This window comes from Schistocerca americana, chromosome 11 (genome assembly GCF_021461395.2).
Source record: "Schistocerca americana isolate TAMUIC-IGC-003095 chromosome 11, iqSchAmer2.1, whole genome shotgun sequence".
NCBI lineage: Eukaryota > Metazoa > Arthropoda > Insecta > Orthoptera > Acrididae > Schistocerca > Schistocerca americana.
In genome coordinates this window covers 128,341,538-128,365,539 of record NC_060129.1, presented here as the reverse complement: position 1 = coordinate 128,365,539, position 24,002 = coordinate 128,341,538, and the positions used below count along the sequence as shown (strand labels likewise).

General features: G+C 45.5%; 1 protein-coding gene across 1 annotated transcript in view; it reads right to left on the bottom strand.

The window, feature by feature from the left end:
* Positions 1-24,002, bottom strand: part of LOC124553639 (D-3-phosphoglycerate dehydrogenase) — a 76,167-nt gene that overhangs the window by 15,261 nt on the left and 36,904 nt on the right. The window contains exons 3-5 of the mRNA XM_047127510.1: positions 19,624-19,689; positions 7,824-7,977; positions 3,791-3,923 (exon numbers count right to left, since the gene is read on the bottom strand). Of these exons, the coding sequence (XP_046983466.1) occupies positions 3,791-3,923; positions 7,824-7,977; positions 19,624-19,689 (353 nt within the window). The remainder of the gene's footprint in view (positions 1-3,790; positions 3,924-7,823; positions 7,978-19,623; positions 19,690-24,002) is intronic.

Genomic DNA, 24,002 nt, shown 5'->3' with positions numbered 1-24,002 from the left:
ACGTACATTACCATGAGGGGTGAGGTAAACGTACACACGTGGTTTCCGTTTTCAATTACGAAGTGGAATAGAGAGTGTCCCACTGGAAACGCGTCGACGTATGTGGTATCAGCATGATGGTGCACCTGCACATTCCGCAATTAACACTAGGCTGACCCTTGACAGGATGTTCGACGGGCATTTCATAGGACGTGGAGGAAGCATAAATTGGCCAGCCCGTTCTCCTGATCTTACACCTCTGGACTTCTTTCTGTGGGGTACGTTAAAGGAGAATGTGTACCGTGATGTGCCTACAACCCCAGAGGATACGAAACAACGTATTGTGGCAGCCTGCGGCGACATTACACCAGATGTACTGCAGTGTTTACGACATTCATTACGCCAGAAATTGGAATTGTGTGCAGCAAATGATGGCCACCACATTGAACATCTATTGGCCTGACATGTTGTGAAAATGACCAATAAAAAGGTGTTAGCATGTGGAGTTAATGTGCTGTTCCAGTCTCTTCTGTACCTAAGGTCTATCACCGTTCCCTTTGGATCCCTACCTAATTCTGTGCTCTCCGATACACACGATCGAACAGCGGAGGAGTGGTACTCAAGCGTCAACTTTAGGCTACAATATCTCTGGATGGAATTAACATTTTACAATGCAACAAACGGCACTGATTACGTATTTGTTTATATGTTCAGATGTGCTAACAAAACTAACGGTGTTCCATTTTAAAAAACGTAGATTTGTGTTGAAAAACATACTTCCGTGCACTTTTCTATGGTTTGTATTAACCAATTACACTAGCCCCTCTCCTCACGTTCGGTCTGTGGAATGAATTCGTTAGTATTTTATGTGGTTTACGAAATATATCCAGCGGTAATGTTAGGTGACTCACCCTGTATAATAAATTTAGCATTTCAAATTAACTCTACTGCACAGGTTATATTCACATTTCAGTATTTCTTAGTGGTAGTTCATACTGAGTTTAAACTTTTTGAAAGACCTCATTGTCACATTTAGCTGCTAAAATTGTTTAGATTTTAAAATTCACGTTTTTGGCCATTCAGCCACTTTTCTAGGGAGGTGCAGCGAAAATCCTGTGCTCCAGCACATGTCAAATTTTCGAAAGTGCTACAAATGTATATCTTTTTATTTCATGTATAGGCACAGTGTTTTACATTTTTTGCATCTTTTGCATAAATGACATCAATGAACTTCATATGTTCACACAGTGTGATGATGACACATCACTGATGTGTTTAAAGTTGTGATGAAACACTAAATTTTCTCTGTGTTCTACTTTAAAATAGCTAAATGGAGAAAATTTCAGTGTGTTTTATAAAGAAATTATTCAAACAGTCACAGCTGACAGTGATGTCCTTCAAAAGGTTGACATTTTTGTCACCATGAAGATCTATACCTCACAATCACAATTAATTTTGATAATGATGAAACCTGAAGAAATGAATTAAAATTCAAACCCCACTTGGGACTTGAACCCAGGTCTGCTGCATACTAGGCTGAAGTGCTGGCTGGCTATAACATCACCGTAACAGTGTAGCTGACAAAGCTACATGGACTTCCCTATTCCAATGCCCTCCCTAGCACTTCAGTCATGCCTTCAGTTTATTTTCCCCATCGTCAGTATTGCTGAGCCTCTCAGGTATTGGAATAGCATTCCAGCCTTGTATGTAATGGGAAAATCCTGCCTGTAGCTCAAATGTGAGTGACCTATCTATGATTGATAAGCTACACTGCCGCAAGGGTGTAACGGCTAGCACATCTCCCTTGTAGGTAGGAGACTTCGGTTCAAGTTGCAGTTGTGTCACAAATTTTAATTCATTTCTTCAGCTCCTATCTTTATTGAAGCTAAAGCTGAGACTCATATGTCTCAAGGAAAATGTAATTCTACAGATCAATAGATCACCTACATTTGAGATACAGGCAGGATTTCTCCATTATGTACAAAGCAGGGTTGCTATTCCAATACCAGATAAGTTTGGCAATAAAGAGAATTTAAGAAAGGGAAAATAGGCTGAAGGCATGACCTGAATGTTGTGTTAGAGAGGGCAGTGGACAAGGGTATTCCATGCAGGTATCTGAACTACACTGCTCCAGTGGGGTAATGGCTAGTAAATCTGTCTAGCAAGCAGGTGACCTGGCTTCAAATCCCAAGTCACAAATTTTAATTCATTTCTTCCGCTTCTATTGCTATCAAAGATAAAGCAACTTGGGGTAAACTGTTCATCCGGTACCAACACCGTTATCTACTATAGAAGATGTAAGAAGAAGGATTAATGAGGGTGGTAGTAATCAAAAACTTATATTATTTATTCATGGAAATGCTATATCTGGTGCACCAATTATTAATGGTACAAGTCAATTACCAAATCCACCAGTTATAATGGTCATTACTATGAAGAAAATTATTACAAAAGCATGGGCTGTAATAATAACATTATAAATTTGGTCATCTCCATTTAGAGATCCTGGTTGACCTAGTTCAGCACGAATAAGTATTCCTATTGATGTTCCTACTATTCCTGCCCACGCTCCAAACAGAAAGTATAAAGTACCAATGTCCCTAAGGTTTGTTCAGAATAATCATTTTTGTGGTAAGATGGCTGAATTTTAGGCGGTAGACTGTAAATCTACTTACGAAATAATTTCTCTCTTACCATACTTTGGTCTTGTATTCAATTATGATTCTAGACTGCAATTCTAGAGGTGTAAAGTTTCACTAAGGCCTAAAAGATTATTCTTTTAATTATAACTTTGAAGATTATTAGTTTAATTAACTTAAGTCCTTAGTATAATGAGGTTAAGGTTGATGTTGAAATCAATCCTATTGTTGAAATTATTACGGTTATCGGAAGAATAATTCTTGATTTTTGATAATTTATCTTTATAGATCATGAATTTTTGGTATATGATATAATTAAAGCTGAGAATCTAATATGTAGGTAATAATAAAGTCTAATTGTAGTTAGTATGAGTATAATAGTTATAATGGTTGTTATGTTGTTTTTTATTAATGATTGTATTACAATTCATTTTGGTAGGAATCCAAGAAATGGTGGTAAACCACCTAGAGATAGTAGGGATAAAAATATTATGAATTTTAATGCAGTTCTTATGTTTCTAGCTGAATAAATCTGATTTATAAAGAATAAATTTATTTGCTTGAATAATAAGACTATGATTAGTCTTAGTAATGAATAAATAATAAAGTATAGTTCTCAGATGTATTCTCTGACTGTTAAGGATCTGATTATTCACCCTAAATGTATAACTGAAGAGTATGCTAGAAATTGTCATAAAGATGTTTGATTTAAACCTCCTATTGCCCCAATAATAATTCTTAAAATGATAATGGTTCAAATAAAGGATCTTAGTTGAATACAATATGATAGTACCATTATTGGGGCAATTTTTTGTCATGTTATTAATGTTAAACAGTTATTTCAGCTTGAAGCGCCTAAGACTTCTGGAAATCAGAAATGAAAGGGTACAGCTCCAATTTTTAATAATAATCTGGATCTGATTATTATTGAGGGGATAAATTCTGTTTCCCACCCCTGCCTCAAGGAAAATGTAATTCCCTCAGATCAACATTTTGTTATGTGAAGTGTGACAGTAGAAGAAAAGTTGCACAGACTTCTATTCAGGAGACGAGTCACGTTTTTGTGATACATATGACAGCTGTTTACATGTGACCTGTAGAGGTACGTTTGAGAAGGCAGTGCTGTGTGCTGGAGATGGTATGATGCCGTCAGGCAGTGGCGACAAACTCACTTCTGGTCTGTGGGATGAGCGGTGTGTGCACGGTGATGTAGTCAGCGCGCGGCCAGATCTCTTCCAGCTCCAGCTTCTCCACGCCGAACTGCTGGGCCGCCTCAGCGCTCACCAGAGGGTCAAAGCCAATTGTCTGCAACACACAGACATGTGTCCTGTCAGTTTCACTCATATGCTCACATACCAACTTCCCCAATTCATGATACACTGCCTCCAGTTTCATAGTGTGGCCAAATTGCTCAAGTGATGTTTTGTAACATTACCATACACGCATGAGCTCAGACTGAAAATGGAGTGGGGGAAGAAAGGATAAGCCCAATTAATTAACGTGTTGCTGCAACCAGTCCATTGCAATGTGATCGGACTTTCAATGTCGTGCTGTCCACAAGGTACGGGAATCCATGCCGGTCGGCACTGACGAGGTTGAAATGGAATAAGAAATTCGCAAATCGCGTGTTGGATGATTCCAGTTCTGGTCACTGGAGGGGCAGCACTGGGCAACGAACGAAGGGGTTTAGCAGGAACATATCAGAAGGTTGTAGCTGCAATGAACTGAAAAATGGCTCTGAGCACTAAGGGACTTAACTTCTGAGGTCATCAGTCCCCTAGAGCTTAGAACCACTTAAACATAACTAACCTAAGGACATCACACACATCCATGCCCAAGGCAGGATTCGAACCTGCGACTGTAGCCGTCGCGCGGTTCCAGACTGTACTGCCTAGAACTGCTCGGCCACCCCGACCAGCTTGCACTGAACTGGCGAGAGAAAAAAAAAGTGGGAGATCTGTGGAGAGGCATGGTGAAGTATGATGATTTTGATTCGTTACAGCCTCGCGGGGTTAGCCGAGTGGTCGAAGTGCTGAGTCATGGACTGTGCGGCTGGTCTCAGCGGAGGTTCGAGTCCTTCCTCGGGCATGGGTATGTGTTTGTCCTTAGGATAATTTAGGTTAAGTAGTGTGTAAACTTAGGGACTGATGACCATAAGATTTCACACACATTTGAACATTTGTTTAAGGTATGGTATTCTGTTTATGTTTTTCAAAAAGTGTAGATATACCAATATATGGACAACAGCATAAGTTTTGGTGTTATTATTGTACAAGGCTTGAATATAGTGTGAGTCTAGTATTATAATTTTACAGATAATTATCTTAACGCTAGCAATACCAGTGATCTTTCGTAAATATTGTAATCTAGTAATGTACTTCATATTTTAAAATTTTTAACAAGCATTTATCTGGATCACTATTGGGTGCCATCACCACGTACGCAAATCAGGGGCCCGTTATTTACGCGAATTACGTGGCCTGCGCATAGTCATCTATGGCCTCACACACTATGTGATCAAAAGTATCCGAACACCTGGCTGAAAATGACTTACGAGTTCGTAGTGCCCCCCATCGGTAATGCTGGAATTCAATACGGTGTTGGCCCACCCTTATCCTTGATGACAGCTTCCACTCTTGCAGGCATACGTTCAATCAGGTGCTGGAAGTTTTCTTGGGGAATGGCAGCCCATTCTCCACGGAGCGCTGCACTGAGGGAAGCTATCGATGTCGGTCGGTGAGGCCTGGCATGAAGTTGGCGTTCCAAAACATCCCAAAGGTGTTCTATAGGATCCAGGTCAGGACCCTGTGCAGGCCAGTCCATTACAGGGATGTTATTGTCGTGCAACCACTCTGCCACAGACCGTGCTTTACGAACAGGTGCTCGATCACGCTGAAAGATGCAATCAACATCCCAGAATTGCCCTTCAACAGTGGAAAGCAAGAATGTGCTTAAAACACGAATGTAGGCCTCTGTTGTGGTAGTGCCACTAAAAACAACAAGGGGTGGAAGCAGCCTCCATGGAAAACAAGACCACACCATAACACCACCGCCTCCGAATTTTACTGTTGGCTCTACACACACTGGCAGATGACTTTTACGGGGCATTCGCCATACCCACACCCTGCCAGCGGATCGCCACATTGTGTACCGTGATTCGTCACTCCACACAGCTTTTTCCACAGTTCAGTCGTCCAATGTTACACTTCTTACACAAAGCAAGGCTTCATGTGGCATTTACAAGCGTGATGTGTGACTTATGAGCAGCCGTCATAGTACTTGAAGTAGATTGGGATACAGTTTGGAGTTCCTGTGTAATGGTCTCGATAGATGTCTGCCTATTAGACATTACGACCCCCTTCAACTGTCGGCGGTCTCTGTCAGTCAAAGAGACGAGGTCAGCCTGTACGGTTTTGTGCTGTACGTGTCCCTTCACATTTCCACTTCACTACCACATTGGAAATAGTGGACTTAAGGATGTTTATGAGTGTGGAAATCTCGCGCACAGACGTGTGACACAAGTGACACCCAATCACCTGACCACGTTCGAAGTCCATGAGTTCTGCAGAGCGACCCATTCTGCTCTCTGACGATGTCTAATGACTACTGAGGTGGCTGATATGGAGTACGTGGCAGTAGTGGCCTGATATGAAAAACCTATGTTTTTGGGGATGTCCGGATACTTTTGTTCACATAGTGTATCTTCACTAACCTACCAAGAAACTATCGGATCAAATGCTTCTGAGGGCTATGGTACGTCTGTTCTGTAAATCTAAAAATATGGAATCAGTTTGACATCTCCTGGTGAGAATAAAGAGGTAGTTTAGTTGCACAAGAACGTTATTTTGTACGGTCTGGAACCGCGCATTCGAATCCTGTCTCGGTCATGGATATATGTGATGTCCTTAGGTTAGTTAGGTTTACGAAGTTCTAAGTTCTAGGGGACTGACGACCTCAGAAGTTAAGTCCCATAGTGCTCAGAGCCATTTGAACGATATTTTATGACTCCTTGTTGACTGTGTGTCAATAAATCGTTTTCTTCAAGGTAAACTATAATATTCGAACACAGCATATATTCCAAAATCCTACGGCAAATCCACGTTAGTGATATTGATCTGAAATTTAGCTGATTACTCCCATTTCCTTTCTTGTTGGTGTGACTTGTGCAACTTTCTGGTCTTTAGGTACGGATCTTTCTACAAGGGAGCCGTTGCATGTGATTGCTAAATATGGAGCTATTTTTATCAGCATTCGATTATGGTGTGATCATTTTGACATTGAAACTTTCCGGCTTGGGTACCTCAGTCAGAGAGCACTTGCCCGCGAAAGGCAAAGGTCCCGAGTTCGAGTCTCGGTCCGGCACACAGTTTTAATACGTCAGGAAGTTTCATATCAGCGTACACTGCGCTGCAGAATAAAATCTCATTCTGGAATTTCACATTCTTCATGATGACATCGGACTTCGCTAAGGACTGAAACTTCCTGATGGACTAAAAGAGTGTGATGGACTGGGTTCAAATGGCTCTGAGCACTATGGGACTTAACATCTGAGGTCATCAGTCCCCTAGAACTTAGAACTACTTGAACCTAACTAACCTAAGGACTTCACACACATCCATGCCCGAGGCAGGATTCGAACCTGCAACCGTAGCAGCAGCGTGGTTCCGGACTGAAGCGCGTAGAACCGCTCGTCCAGACCGGCCGGCAACTATCGGATCCCTTATCGGCAGAATGAGTGATGAAGACGACAAACGTATTTTGTTCCAAAGATGGACAGACAAGCTTTTAAGGAGGTGAAACTTCCTGGCAGATTAAAACAGTGTGCCAGATCGAGACTCGAAATCGGGTGGAAGTAAAGCTGTGAGGACGGGGCGTGAGTCGTGTTTGAGTAGCTCAGTTGGTGGAGCACTTGCCTGCGAAAGGCAAAGGTTCCGAGTTCGAGTCTGGGTCCGGCACAGAGTTTTAATCTGCCAGGAAGTTTCATATCAGCGCACACTCCGCTGCAGAGTAAAAATCTCATTCTGGCTATCAAGGAGGTGATCATAACGTTTCGGCTCATCAGTGTAATTGACTCCACTGCTGTTGGCTGTGTGGGAGTGCCCCGAAAGCCAATAATAAGTGAAGTATAGGAAGGGGGGCGGGGTCGGGCCCGTGTAGTAGGGAGGCAGGTGGTAGGTGGGCAGGTGGGGGCGGAGCCGCACTCACCGTCATGCCGAAGGCGCGCATGCGCGCCGCCACCTCCCTGCCGATGCGGCCCAGCCCCAGCACGGCGAGCGTCTTGCCGCTCAGCTCCGAGCCGGCCAGCTTGCTGCGCTCCCAGCGGCCCTCCTTCAGCGACTGGCACGCCGCCGGCACGTTCCTGCAACAACACACCGCAGATCATCACGATGACGTCTGGTTTGTGGGGCGCTCAACTGCGCCATCATAAGCGTCCGTACAAACTCCCAATTTTTACACAATGCAATTCTGTACTCACAAGGGGAGGCCACGACGTTTGGAATGCGGATTTTGGGTTGGGTTGGGGTTGGGTTGTTTGGGGGAAGAGACCAAACAGCGAGGTCATCGGTCTCATCGGATTAGGGAAGGACGGGGAAGGAAGTCGGCCGTGTCCTTTCAGAGGAACCATCCCAGCATTTGCCTGGAGCGATTTAGGGAAATCACGGAAAACCTAAATCAGGATGGCTGGACACGGGATTGAACCGTCGTCTTCCCAAATGCAAGTCCAGTGTGCTAACCACTGCGCCATCTCGCTCGGTGTGGAATGCGGATTTACTTCCAACTTCGTACACTCGTAGTACTCCACGAGGACAACAAAATGTGTAAGGACCAGCCCGTACTTCTCAAGGGTTACTGAGAAAATCGCAAGATAATTTCGGTCGTCAGAAAAATATACCTGTGCCATTTTAACCATGAAGCGGCGGCAGCCGAGTGGTGCCGGCAGGGTAGCTCAGCGTGTTCGTTCAGAGGGTTAGCTACCCTCTGTAGTTAAAAAAACTGAGTTCACCCATCAACAACGAACCGAAACGGGTGTCCTACGACGTCCGTCACGTGGGAAAACCGAGCACTTAAATTTTTCTGTGCGAGCCCTGATTTCTATTTCCTCGTGATGATCATTTCTCCCCATGTGGTGGGTGCCAACAGAATGTTTTCTCAATCGCAGGAGAAAACTGAAATTTCATGAGAAGATGCCGTCGCAACGACAAACGCTTTTGTTTTAATGATTGCCACTTCAATTCACGTATCATCTCTGTGGCACTATATCCCCTATTTCACGATAATACATAATGAGGTGCCCTTCTTTGTACTTTTTCGATGTCATCGGTCAGTCCCACCTGATGCGGATCCCACACCGCACAACAATACTCCAGAATAGGGTGGACAAGCGTCATCTGCAAAAAGCCTCAGTGAACTTCCGATGTCATCCACCAGGTCATTTATGTATATTGTGAATAGCAACGGTCCTATGACACTCCCCTGCGGCACACCTGAAATCACTCTTACTTCGGAAGACTTCTCTCAATGGAGAGTTCACTGAGGCTTTTTGCAGATGATGCTGTGGTGTACCGAGAGGTTGTAACAATGGAAAATTGTATTGAAATGCAGGAGGATCTGCAGCGAATTGACGCATGGTGCAGGGAATGGCAATTGAATCTCAATGTAGACAAGTGTAATGTGCTGCGAATATACAGAAAGATAGATCCTTTATCATTTAGCTACAAAATAGCAGGTCAGCAACTGGAAGCAGTTAATACCATAAATTATCTGGGAGTACGCATTAGGAGTGATTTAAAATGGAATGATCATATAATGTTGATCGTCGGTAAAGCAGATGCGAGACTGAGATTCATTGGGAGAATCCTAAGGAAATGCAATCCGAAAACAAAGGAAGTAGGTTACAGTACGCTTGTTCGCCCACTGCTTGAATACTGCTCAGCAGTGTGGGATCCGTACCAGATAGGGTTGATAGAAGAGATAGAGAAGATCCAACGGAGAGCAGCGCGCTTCGTTACAGGATCATTTAGTAATCGCGAAAGCGTTACGGAGATGATAGATAAACTCCAGTGGAAGACTCTGCAGGAGAGACGCTCAGTAGCTCGGTACGGGCTTTTATTGAAGTTTCGAGAACATACCTTCACCGAAGAGTCAAGCAGTATATTGCTCCCACCTACGTATATCTCGCGAAGAGACCATGAGGATAAAACCAGAGAGATTAGAGCCCACACAGAGGCATACCGACAGTCCTTCTTTCCACGAACAATACGAGACTGGAATAGAAGGGAGAACCGATAGAGGTACTGAAGGTACCCTCCGCCACACACCGTCAGGTGGCTTGCGGAGTATGGACATAGCCGTAGACGTAGAGGTGTAAGCAGTCTCTTTGGTACACCTGTTGCACCTTCTAGGTGTTCTGCCAATGAATCGCAGTCTTTGGTTTGCTCTACCCACAATATTATCTACGTGATCGTTCCAATTTAGGTTATTTGTAATTGTAGTTCCTAACTACACTCCTGGAAATGGAAAAAAGAACACATTGACACCGGTGTGTCAGACCCACCATACTTGCTCCGGACACTGCGAGAGGGCTGTACAAGCAATGATCACACGCACGGCACAGCGGACACACCAGGAACCGCGGTGTTGGCCGTCGAATGGCGCTAGCTGCGCAGCATTTGTGCACCGCCGCCGTCAGTGTCAGCCAGTTTGCCGTGGCATACGGAGCTCCATCGCAGTCTTTAACACTGGTAGCATGCCGCGACAGCGTGGACGTGAACCGTATGTGCAGTTGACGGACTTTGAGCGAGGGCGTATAGTGGGCATGCGGGAGGCCGGGTGGACGTTCCGCCGAATTGCTCAACACGTGGGGCGTGAGGTCTCCACAGTACATCGATGTTGTCGCCAGTGGTCGGCGGAAGGTGCACGTGCCCGTCGACCTGGGACCGGACCGCAGCGACGCACGGATGCACGCCAAGACCGTAGGATCCTACGCAGTGCCGTAGGGGACCGCACCGCCACTTCCCAGCAAATTAGGGACACTGTTGCTCCTGGGGTATCGGCGAGGACCATTCGCAACCGTCTCCATGAAGCTGGGCTACGGTCCCGCACACCGTTAGGCCGTCTTCCGCTCACGCCCCAACATCGTGCAGCCCGCCTCCAGTGGTGTCGCGACAGGCGTGAATGGAGGGACGAATGGAGACGTGTCGTCTTCAGCGATGAGAGTCGCTTCTGCCTTGGTGCCAATGATAGTCGTATGCGTGTTTGGCGCCGTCCAGGTGAGCGCCACAATCAGGACTGCATACGACCGAGGCACACAGGGCCAACACCCGGCATCATGGTGTGGGGAGCGATCTCCTACACTGGCCGTACACCACTGGTGATCGTCGAGGGGACACTGAATAGTGCACGGTACATCCAAACCGTCATCGAACCCATCGTTCTACCATTCCTAGACCGGCAAGGGAACTTGCTGTTCCAACAGGACAATGCACGTCCGCATGTATCCCGTGCCACCCAACGTGCTCTAGAAGGTGTAAGTCAACTACCCTGGCCAGCAAGATCTCCGGATCTGTCCCCCATTGAGCATGTTTGGGACTGGATGAAGCGTCGTCTCACGCGGTCTGCACGTCCAGCACGAACGCTGGTCCAACTGAGGCGCCTGGTGGAAATGGCATGGCAAGCCGTTCCACAGGACTACATCCAGCATCTCTACGATCGTCTCCATGGAAGAATAGCAGCCTGCATTGCTGCGAAAGGTGGATATACACTGTACTAGTGCCGACATTGTGCATGCTCTGTTGCCTGTGTCTATGTGCCTGTGGTTCTGTCAGTGTGATCATGTGATGTATCTGACCCCAGGAATGTGTCAATAAAGTTTCCCCTTCCTGGGACAATGAATTCACGGTGTTCTTATTTCAATTTCCAGGAGTGTATTTACCTGAATTTACTGCCTTCAGCGTGCATAAGGCAGTTCTCACCGTCAAACCTTGTTCCACGAAGAGAGTCTTTCAGTTTCCCAAAGAGGTGATAGTCACATGGAGCCAGGTCAGGACTGTAAGGCGGGTGTTTCAGTGTTGTCCGTCCGAGTTTTGTGATCGCTTCCACGGCTTTTTCACTCACATGTGGCCGTGCATTGTCGCGCAACAGCAAAACATCCTGCTTTTGCCGATGTATGGCTATAGCCATAAGTTTTCCAGCAGAAGGTGTGGTTTTGAATTTTCTTTTTCTTGGGTGAATTTGCAAGATGCCACTCCATTGATTGCCTCTTCGTCTCTGGTGAAAAATGATGGAGCCACGTTTCATCACCTGTCACAATTCTTCCAAGAAATTCATCTCCACCATTCTCGTACTGTTCCAAAAGTTCGCTGCATACCGTTTTTCTTGTTTCCTTGTCAGCCACTGTCAACATCCTGGTAACACACCTGGCACAAACCTTTTTTAACGCCAACACTTTCAGTATTCTGCAAACACTTCCTTCCCATATCCCAACGTGGCGTGACAATTTGTTCACTGTGATGCGTCTGTCAGCAGTCACCAATTCGTTAACTCTCTGCACATTGTCTGGAGTGTGTGCAGTACGAGGCCTGCCGCTGCGAGGACAATCCTCAATATTGCCGTGCCCGCTTTCGTCACGTAACCTGCTCGCCCATCGACTAACTGTACTGAGAACGACAGCAGCATCTCCGTACACCTTTTTCAACCTCTTGTGGATGTTTCCCACTGTCTCGTTTTCACAGCACAGCAATTCTATGACAGCACGTTGCTTCTGACGAACGTCAAGTGTAGCAGCCATCTTGAAGACATGCTGTGACGGCGCCACTCACGGGAACAGGTCGAACTGAGTTTCCCAACTTTGGCTGTTTTCTACATCAAACCGACGTGATCTGTTGTGATGGCAGGTCCGTCTCGAACAGTTGCCTAGCTAACGAGCAAGTGATATTTCAGGTCTACACAGGGACGTCGATCGGCGGCAAAGAGCACGCACAATTCCGAGCTGAGGCTACGCAGTCGATCCGTTCTGTGACATCGATGTATCGACGTATCATTATTGGCTACACCGTAGCGGCGTCTTTGTGAGTTTGTCAATGATCGACGTCTTTGGCGCTGATGTATCTGTGCTCTAACACAACGTGACGGGTATCGGCGCTTCAGTCTGTCTGCTCATACATCTACAGCTGCATCAATACTCTGCAAGTCACCTAAAGGTGTGTGGCGGTGGGTACTTCTGACACCGCTAACTGAACCCACCTTCCCAGTTCCAGTAGCGAACCGCTCATGGGGGGAGTGTTTGTCGGTAAGTCTCCATTTCCGAGGATGCCCGAAACGAATACGGCCGCAATATTACAAGCAAAAGAAACAGACACTACGCAGTTGCACTACCAAAAAGCTGATGAACCAATATTTCTGGATATTAGCAACCTTTAGAAAGTTCCGCACTTGTGCATTAGATTTTAATTTCTTGTCAGTGCTGCCATTTTTATCGAAAGATAAGATTTCAACGATTGTCGTTTTTTTAAATGTGATAATAAACATAGAATTAAAATAAAAGTAAAGAAAAAGTTGCTTCTTCTGAGAATTGAACCACCAACCTAGGGATCCCGAGACTAGAATGGTACCCACGCGAGGACATTCCGTTCTATAAAGCAATTTCAAATTTTGTTCTGTAAGAGACGATCCTACGACTTATCTTAGAAAATAGATTAAGGAAAGGCAAATCTACGTTTCTAGCATTTGTAGACTTAGAGAAAGCTTTTGACAATATTGACTGGAATACTCTCTTTCAAATTCTAAAGGTGGCAGGGGTAAAATACAGGGAGCGAAGAGCTATTTACAATTTGTGCAGAAACCAGATGGCAGTTATAAGAGTCGAGGGACATGAAAGGGAAGCAGCGGTTGGGAAGGGTGTGAGACAGGGTTGTAGCCTCTCTCCGATGTTATTCAATCTGTATATTGAGCAAGCAGTAAAGGAAACAAAAAGAAAAGTTCGGAGTAGGAATTAAAATCCATGGAGAAGAAATAAAAACTTTGAGGTTCGCCGATGACATTGTAATTCTGTCAGAGACAGGAAAGGACCTGGAAGAGCAGTTGAACGGAATGGACAGTGTCTTGAAAGGAGGATATAAGATGAACATCGACAAAAGCAAAACGAGGATAATGGAATGTAGTCGAATTAAGTCGGGTGTTGCTGAGGGTATAGATTAGAAAATGAGACGCTTAAAGTAGTAAATCAGTTTTGCTATTTGGGAAGCAAAATAACTGATGATGGTCGAAGTAGAGAGGATATAAAATGTAGACTGGCAATGGCAAGGAAAGCGTTTCTGAAGAAGAGAAATTTGTTAACATCGAGTATAGATTTAAGTGTCAGGAAGTCGTTTCTGAAAGTATGGAGCGTTGCCATGTATGGAAGTGAAACGTGGACGATAAATAGTTTAGATAAGAAGAGAATAGAAGCTTTCGAAATGTCGTGCTACAGAAGAATGCTGAAGATTAGACGGGTAGATCACATAACTAATGAGGAGGTATTGAATAGAATTGGGGTGGAGTTTGAAGCACAACTTGACTACAAGAAGGGATCGGTTGGTTGGATATGTTCTGAGGCATCAAGGGATCACCAATTTAGTATTGGAGGGTAGCGTGGAGGGTAAAAATCGTAGAGGGAGACCAAGAGATGAATACACTAAGCAGATTTTAGAAGGATGTAGGTTGCAGTAGGTACTGGGAGATGAAGAAGCTTCCACAGGATAGAGTAGCATGGAGAGCTGCATCAAACCAGTCTCAGGACTGAAGACCACAACAACAGAAGATCCCTTTATATAGGCCTTGTACGGCCGAGGTTGTGCTTGCAGGCAGTTGCAGACTTCTTCACGACGCAGGCCACGGTGTTTTACCAAACGGGTATCTTCAACATAGTGCGTCGATGGTATTCTGGACTGTAGGACCTTGGAAGGGAAACTTTTTTATTACCGCTTATATCTACCACTGCTAGGATACACACACACTTAAAAGTTTTTTTCGAGTACTTATCATAGCTGTATCGTACTGTCTTAAGGAAGTGATTCCTATAAGTAAGAATAAAATCGAAAAGAGCTGAGCAGTCTTTAACTTGTTCGTGCGTTTCCTGTGTAAAACTAGGTGACGATAGCGACTCCTAGTTTATTACGCAGATACAAACTGTAACAGTAGTTGTGTGCTGCAGGTTGCCTGCGGCGCAGGCGGTCTCCGCAGAGGCACATGAGGCTGCTTACGTATAAAGACAGGAGCTGCGACGCTACCATAACGGCGGAGCCTGTCAGCAGCTTTCCTATAGCAGTTTTTACATTTATTGGTCCACCGCTCTGACCCACGCTTAGTATGAAACTTCCTGGCAGATTAAAAGTGTGTGCACCGACCGAGACTCGAACTCGGGACCTTTGCCTTTCGCGGGCAAGTGCTCTACCATCTGAGCAAAGGTTCCGAGTTCGAGTCTCGGTCGGCGCACACAATCTGCCAGGAAGTTTCATATCAGCGCACACTCCGCTGCAGAGTGAAAATCTCATTCTGGGAACATCCCCCAGGCTGTGGCTAAGCCATGTCTTCGCAGTATCCTTTCTTTCAGGAGTGCTAGTTCTGCAAGGTTCGCAGGAGAGCTTCTGTAAAGTTTGGAAGGTAGGAGACGAGGTACTGGCAGAAGTAAAGCTGTGACGACCGGGCGTGAGTCGTGCTTGGGTAGCTCAGGTGGTAGAGCACTTGCCCGCGAAAGGCAAAGGTCGCGAGTTCGAGTCTCGGTCGGTGCACACAGTTTTAATCTGCCAGGAAGTTTCATATCAGCGCACACTCTGCTGCAGAGTGAAAATCTCATTCACGCTTAGTATATAGCTGAGCAGCGGCAGAAGGAGCATCCACAACCCGTGTTACACTTCTCTTCGGCAGTATCGAGCATGGGTACTGGAAGTGTAAATTGGTCAAATATTTCCAGGTTTGTTTTGTGTGATCTTAGAGACACAAGGCATCATAATACGGTTCCTTTTGCACAAATTTCGAATGAAGTGGAAGTTAAATCGAGGATAGCACGTATATGAAAAAGTTTATTTTCACAGTAATACGTGTAATAACCAACAATGGTTTGAGGCAAGTTTGTAAGAGTTTGGGAATATTCGTGGCCCATTGGCTTGGACTTGCAGCTGGAGTCTGGATGCGTGACATCTGTCGAATTTAAACTTATGTAAAGGTTTCTAACTACCTAAGGTGAAACAGGTCTACTAAAGAGACTGCTTTCACCACGTTTGTCCGCCCTATTCTGGAGTATTGGTGTGAGGTGAGGGACTGACGGATGACATCGAAAAAGTACAAAGAAGGGCAGCTCGTTTTGTATTATCGCGAAATAGGGGAGATAGTGTCACAGATATGATACGTGAATTGGAGTGGCAATGATTAAAACAAAGGCGTTTTTCGTTGCGACGGCATCTTCTCATTAAATTTCAATCACCAGTTTTCTCCACCGATTGCGAAAACATTCTTTTGGCACCCACCTACATAGGGAGAAATGATCATCACGATGAAATAAGAGAAACAGGGCTCGCACAGAAAAATTTAAATGCTCGTTTTTCCCACGTGCCGTTCGAGAGTGGAACGGTAGAGACACAGCTTGAAGGTGGTCCGTTGAACCCTCTGTCAGGCACTTTTTTTTGTGAATGGAAGAGTAATCACGTAGATGTACCACTACCAATCACAAAATTTCTTAACTAATGTATCGTTCATTTACTGTGCGATCTGTTTCGAGGGTAGGCCTATACCTCGCCATCAGGCCTTATGCCATTACAAAAACAATTTCACAATAGGATCTTGCAGATCTTAAACAGTCTCTTCATGAATGCTGTGGTTATCCTGTGGGAGAAGAAGAGAAGACCAAGTAAGAATCGATGTCACTTTGAAGCAGGACTGATGTTTGCATGAAAAAGTTTTGTAACAGGCACTCACTTTGTTCTTATGGTGTGACAGACTCACTGTAATGAGCTGAGATATTTCCTACCACGCCATAAGAACAAATTGAGTGGCATCGATTCTTACTTGGTCTTCTCTTCTTCTTCCCCAGGATAACCACAGCATTTATGAAAAGACTGTTTAAGATCTGCATGATCCTATTGTGAAATTGTTTTTGTAGTGCCATATAGCCTGACGATGAGGTATAACCTCGAAACACCTCGCACAATAAATGAATGATACACTAGTTAACACATTTTGTGACTGATAACGGTAGTTAGAAACCTTTACATTCACGGTCGGAAAATAGTCAAATTCGAATTTCAACTTGTTTTCACAACATGATAATGTTCAGTACGTCCTCGGCCAGTGAGATTATGAAGTAAGCAAACGTATTTGACAATATCGTCGGTCACATGTACAGAACTTCGTATCGAATTAAAGTGCACCTGTTCAAGGCCTTTAGTGTGGCTTGTAACTATCGCACAACAGTGGAACTTGGTAGATATGCTAATGCGTTAATGCAGGACCGATTTACTCGGGAAAACACATTAGTTACAATTGTGTCCACCAGGTGCTAACCTTGCGCTGTACGTTGTTTGTATGACGGTATGACATACACGCTCTCATTTTACAAGCCATGGAACGAGTGAACAATACAGAACTGATTTAATTAATGAAAGAATGAGTGATCTGTTAAATTTTAAACTTCTTGTTTAGAAAAAAAACTCAAATTTCATGTTTAATTATCTGAATTTTTACCACAGTTTTTAACAGATTTGGAAAATTCTAGAGTTTCATACTTATGTAAGTATATTTTGCATGCTGTGCAGAATTCATCGAAGAATCTCCCTTGTTTATGAAGAAAAGTGTACCTTTAGTAACAAATGCAGCCAATAATAAGTTAAAAAATTATGAAATTCCACGTGTAAAAAAAATTATTTTGTTATGTTTTTGAACTTCCACTGCTATGAGTATGAATCCTGAATAGTTCCTGGTCATGCTGACAAAGTTTTATGAATTTATTTGTTAAAGTATAGACAGTGCAAATTAAAATGTCCTGTGGTGCCTCTCCTGTTCCGAAAGCCAGACATTTCTGATTGCAGTAACACAACTGTGTGAGATGTTCATCATTTAATCCTCGCATGTCCCAGGTTCCAGCAACACAGCGAACAATTCCTTACAGATCTTAGGAAGTCCAGAAAATCATTTCTACAAGCATCATTAGTCTCTTAGTACAGAACAGTAACTCATTCCTTAGATGGCTGAGAAGCAATTGTAAAATACGACCAAGGACCTATACAGAAATCACGACTTTATTCATTAATTAACAAAGTTTTCTTGAATAATATCACTGTGAAACTAACATATCGGAAATAAACATAATTGATTGTATGTCAAAGAGTTCTACTGTGCAGACCTGTTTGTAAACATTTTTCCTGAAGAAAAATTTAATTATTGTTGCTATATTCAGACTTTATGCAGCTGCCCTATTTCGCTAATAGTGGAAAAGTGTTGTTCTTAAGTAATTTGCACGTTCATACCCTTCTAAAAAAAGTCTGTTTTTGTAACTGACGATGGTTGAACAGAGTAATTGTTGAAAGCTGAAGAGTGTAGTTGTTTACGTCTGAACAGCATATAAATACATGAAACTGCAACCAGTCACTTTCTTGAATAGTTATTTATTATTCCATTAACCGGTTTTCGAATCTTTTGAGGTTCATTTTCAGATGGTTTTCTGGAAGCTACATCACTATTTCCAGCATGATGCTGGCTACTTGCTCTGTGACAAAGATGGAACATGCTTTAATCATTAAAGCATGTTAAAGTTTAATGTATCGCCATGAGTATTTGTTCATCTGTCGATATGGACGCAAAATTTTAGTTTTGAACTTACTGCGACAATATGGGCGGCTTTTTTTTCTGTTAGTGTCCATCCGTCTGCCTCCATTCTGATGGCCAGTTGGTACATCAATTCACGCACTTTCACACAATTTGTAAACATTTACACTGTGATCGCGAAACTTTGCCAGCATCCAGCGTGTGCTATACAACTGTTGCTTGTTACGAAGATTTTGACAAACGATATGACATGGGCCTACTTTGCTCAGTGATGTTATTTGTTTTTGTTTTTATGTTTTAAAGTCGATATAGGGCGAAACAAAAACAGATAGTATCTCTGACCAAAGTAGACCTGTGTCATATCTTTTGTCAAGATCTTTGTGACAAGCAACAGTTGTATAGCACACGCTGGATGCTGGCAAAGTTTCGCGATCACAGTGTAAATGTGTACAAATTGTGTAAAAGTGTGTGAAGTGATGTACCAACTGGCCAACGAAATGGAGGCAGAGAGATGGACACAAACAGAAAAAAGGCGCCCATATTGTCGCAGTAAGTACAAAACTAAAAATTTTGCATCCATATCGACAGATAAACAATACTCATGGCGATACACTAAAGCGTGTTCCATTTTTGTCACAGAGTTAGTGCCCAGCATTATGCTAGAAACAGTGATGTAACTTGCAGAAAACCATCTGAAGATAAACCTGAAAAGGTTAGAAAACCGGTTAGTGGAATAATAAATAACTATTCAAGAAAGTGGCAACGGCCTTGCCGCAATGGATACACCGGTTCCCGTCAAATCACCGAAGTTAAGCGCTGTCCGGCTGGGCTAACGCTTGGATGGGTGACCGTCCGGCCTGCCGAGCGCTGTTGGCAAGCGGGGTGCACTCAGCCCTTGTGAGGCAAACTGAGGAGCTACTTGAGTGAGAAGCAGCGACATAGGTCACAGAGAACCATCATAACGACCGAGAGAGCAGTGTGCTGACCACACGCCCCTCCAATCCGCATCCTCCACTGAGGATGACACGGCGGTCGGATGGTCGCGATGGGCCACTTGTGGCCTGAAGACGGAGTGCTGCTGCTGCTGATTCAAAAAAGTGATTGGCTGCAGTTTTATGTGTTTACATCCTGAATAGTGTATCGAAGCTGCAGTCAAATGAAAAACACAAACACGGTTTGAGACAGCGGTGAGTCTTGTGGACTTACTGACCTGGCGAGCACGGTGATGAGAGAGCAGGTGAGTTCGCAGGCGCTCACGGAGTTGCCGCCAGGAGTGCTGGAACAGGCGAAACACGGTGAATGGTTAGTTAGACAACAGACAGTACAGAGTGACAACAAATTATCATCACTTAATGCTAAACAGCTGTCATCCTAGAGGAAACTGTATAGCTTATGGAAGCTTACTGCATATTCCTAAGCGGAGAGGTTCGACTCCTGCCTCGCGCATGGATGTGTGTCATGTCCTTAGGTTAGTTAGGGGACTGATGACCTCAGAAGTTAAGTCCCATAATGCTCAGAGCCATTTGAACCATTTTGAACCTAAGCTGAGGGATAATTCAAACCTGTTTCCATTTTCTTGAGCTCAACACTTCACTGATTGCAGTGGGATGCTGGCTCAGTCTTTTTAGGCGGGTCAAGGGGGCGACGTGAAGAATTCTGTCGAATGGTGGAAGTATAGTCAAGGTGCCTGCCCGGCTAGCCGCTGGTTCAGCAGCAGTATAATACGAGGCAACATAGTGTAAAATTAGATGTATGTACACCGAAGAGCCAAAGAAACTGGTACACTTGCCTGATATCGTGTAGGGCACTCGCGAGCACGTACAAGTGGCGCAACACGACGTGGCATGGACTAGACTAATGTCTGAAGTAGTGCTTGAGGGAACTGACACCATGAACCCTGCAGGCTGTCGACAAATCCGTTAGAATACGAAAGGGTTGACATCTCTTGTGAACAGCACGTTGCAAGGCATCCCAGATATGCTCAAAAATGTTCATGTCTGTGGAGTTTGGAGGAGAGCGGAAGTATTTAAACGCAGATGAACGTTCCTGGAGCCACTCTGTGGCACCTCTGGACGTGTGGGGTGACGCATTGTCCTGCTGGAAATGCCCAAGTCCGTCAGAACGCACAATGGACATGAATGGATGCAACTGATCAGACAAAATGCTTATGTACGTGTCACATGTAATTCTGGACGTGTGGGGTGCCGCGTTGTCCTGCTGGAATTGCACAAGTCCGTCGGAATGCGCAATTGACACGAATGGATGCAGGTGATCAGACAGGACGCTTACGTTTGTGCCACCTGTCTTAGTCGTATCTACACTCCTGGAAATGGAAAAAAGAACACATTGACACCGGTGTGTCAGACCCACCATACTTGCTCCGGACACTGCGAGAGGGCTGTACAAGCAATGATCACACGCACGGCACAGCGGACACACCAGGAACCGCGGTGTTGGCCGTCGAATGGCGCTAGCTGCGCAGCATTTGTGCACCGCCGCCGTCAGTGTCAGCCAGTTTGCCGTGGCATACGGAGCTCCACCGCAGTCTTTAACACTGGTAGCATGCCGTGACAGCGTGGACGTGAACCGTATGTGCAGTTGACGGACTTTGAGCGAGGGCGTATAGTGGGCATGCGGGTGGACGTACCGCCGAATTGCTCAACACGTGGGGCGTGAGGTCTCCACAGTACATCGATGTTGTCGCCAGTGGTCGGCGGAAGGTGCACGTGCCCGTCGACCTGGGACCGGACCGCAGCGACGCACGGATGCACGCCAAGACCGTAGGATCCTACGCAGTGCCGTAGGGGACTGCACCGCCACTTCCCAGCAAATTAGGGACACTGTTGCTCCTTGGGTATCGGCGAGGACCATTCGCAACCGTCTCCATGAAGCTGGGCTACGGTCCCGCACACCGTTAGGCCGTCTTCCGCTCACGCCCCAACATCGTGCAGCCCGCCTCCAGTGGTGTCGCGACAGGCGTGAATGGAGGGACGAATGGAGACGTGTCGTCTTCAGCGATGAGAGTCGCTTCTGCCTTGGTGCCAATGATGGTCGTATGCGTGTTTGGCGCCGTGCAGGTGAGCGCCACAATCAGGACTGCATACGACCGAGGCACACAGGGCCAACACCCGGCATCATGGTGTGGGGAGCGATCTCCTACACTGGCCGTACACCACTGGTGATCGTCGAGGGGACACTGAATAGTGCACGGTACATCCAAACCGTCATCGAACCCATCGTTCTACCATTCCTAGACCGGCAAGGGAACTTGCTGTTCCAACAGGACAATGCACGTCCGCATGTATCCCGTGCCACCCAACGTGCTCTAGAAGGTGTAAGTCAACTACCCTGGCCAGCAAGATCTCCGGATCTGTCCCCCATTGAGCATGTTTGGGACTGGATGAAGCGTCGTCTCACGCGGTCTGCACGTCCAGCACGAACGCTGGTCCAACTGAGGCGCCAGGTGGAAATGGCATGGCAAGCCGTTCCACAGGACTACATCCAGCATCTCTACGATCGTCTCCATGGGAGAATAGCAGCCTGCATTGCTGCGAAAGGTGGATATACACTGTAGTAGTGCCGACATTGTGCATGCTCTGTTGCCTGTGTCTATGTGCCTGTGGTTCTGTCAGTGTGATCATGTGATGTATCTGACCCCAGGAATGTGTCAATAAAGTTTCTCCTTCCTGGGACAATGAATTCACGGTGTTCTTATTTCAATTTCCAGGAATGTAGACGTATCAGGGGTCCCATATCACTCCAACTGCACACGCCCCACACCATTAGAGAGCCTCCACCAGCTTGAACAGTCAGCTGCTGACATGCAGGGTCCATGGATTCATGAGGTTGTCTCCATACCCGTAGACGTCCATCCGCTCGATACAATTTGAAACGAGACTCGTCCGACCAAGCAACAAGTTTCCAGTCATCAACAGTCCAATGTTAGTGTTGAAGGGCCGAGGCGAGGCGTAAAGCCTTGTGTCGTGCAGTCATCGAGGCTACACGAGTGGGCCTTCAGCTCCAAAAGCCCACATCGATTATGTTTCCTGACGTTTATGGCGCAGCATTCAAATCTGAAGCAATTTGCGGAAAGGTTGCCTTTCTGTCACGTTGAGCAATTCTCTTCAGACGTCGTTGGTCCCGTTCTTGCAGGATCTTTTTCCGGTCGCAGAGATGTAGGAGATTCGATGTTTTACCGGATTCCTGATATTGACGGTACACTCGTGAAATGGCCGTACGGGAAAAGTCCCCACTTCATGGCTACCTCGGAGATGCTGTGTCCCGTCGGTCGTGCACCGACTGTAACACCACGTTCAGACTCACTTAAATCTTGATAACCTGCCATTGTAGCAGCAGTAACGGATCTAACAACTGCGCCAGACACTTGTCTTATTTAGGCGTTGCAGACCACACGTCGTATTCTGCTTGTTTACATATCTCTATATTTGAATACCTATACCACTTTCTTTGGCGCTTCAGTGTACATAACACATACGTAAATAGGGGTCTGACACAACAACCGTGTCCTCTTGAGAGGAGGGACCGTGCTCAGACATGGTTGACAGTGAGCTGCCACTTGAGATTGGTGTAACAGGGAAATCGCTATCGTCAAAAATGGTTCAAATGGCTCTGAGCACTATGGGACTTATCATCTATGGTCATCAGTCCCCTAGAACTTAGAGCTAATTAAACCTAACTAACCGAAGGACATCACACAACACCCAGCCATCACGAGGCAGAGGCAGAGAAAATCCCTGACCCCGCCGGGAATCGAACCCGGGAACCCGGGCGTGGGAAGCGAGAACGCTACCGCACGACCACGAGATGCGGGCGCTATCGTCAATGAATAGTTTAGTAACTGTCCAGAGAGAAGATCTAATCATTTGTGTAAAATATTCGCGGAGTGCGGCCGCGAATAAACAGGTATCAATAATTATTTTAACCAGAGTCGCAGTATGAGATTTTAACTCTGCAGCGGAGAGTGCGCTGATGTGAAACTTCCTGGCAGATTAAAACTGTGTGTCGGACCGAGACTCGAACTCGGGACCTTTGCCTTTCGCGGACAAGTGCTCTACCAAATGAGCTACCCAAGCACAACTCACGCCCCGTCCTCACAGCTTTACTTCTGTCAGTACCTCGCCTTCTACCTTCCAAACTTTACAGAAGCTCTCCTGCGAACCTAGCAGAATCTGCCAGGAAGTTTCACATCAGCGCATACTCCGCTGCAGAGTGAAAATCTCATTCTGGAAACATCCCCCAGGCTGTGGCTAAGCCATTTCTCTGCAATATCCTTTCTTTCAGGACTGCTAGTTCTGCTAGGTTCGCAGGAGAGCTTTTGTAACGTTTGGAAGGTAGGAGGCGAGGTACTGGCCGTAGTAAAGCTGTGAGGACGGGGCGTGAGTCGTGCTTGGGTAGCTCATTTGGTAGAGTACTTGCCCCCTAAAGGCAAAGGTGCCGAGTTCGAGTCTCGGTCCGGCACACAGTTTTAATCTGCGAGGAAGTTTCAGAGTCGCAGTGTTTGCGTGCAGAATGGGTGAGACAGACGAGAAGAATGCGGTGCAGCTAATGGTTGTAAAAGGGACCCATTGA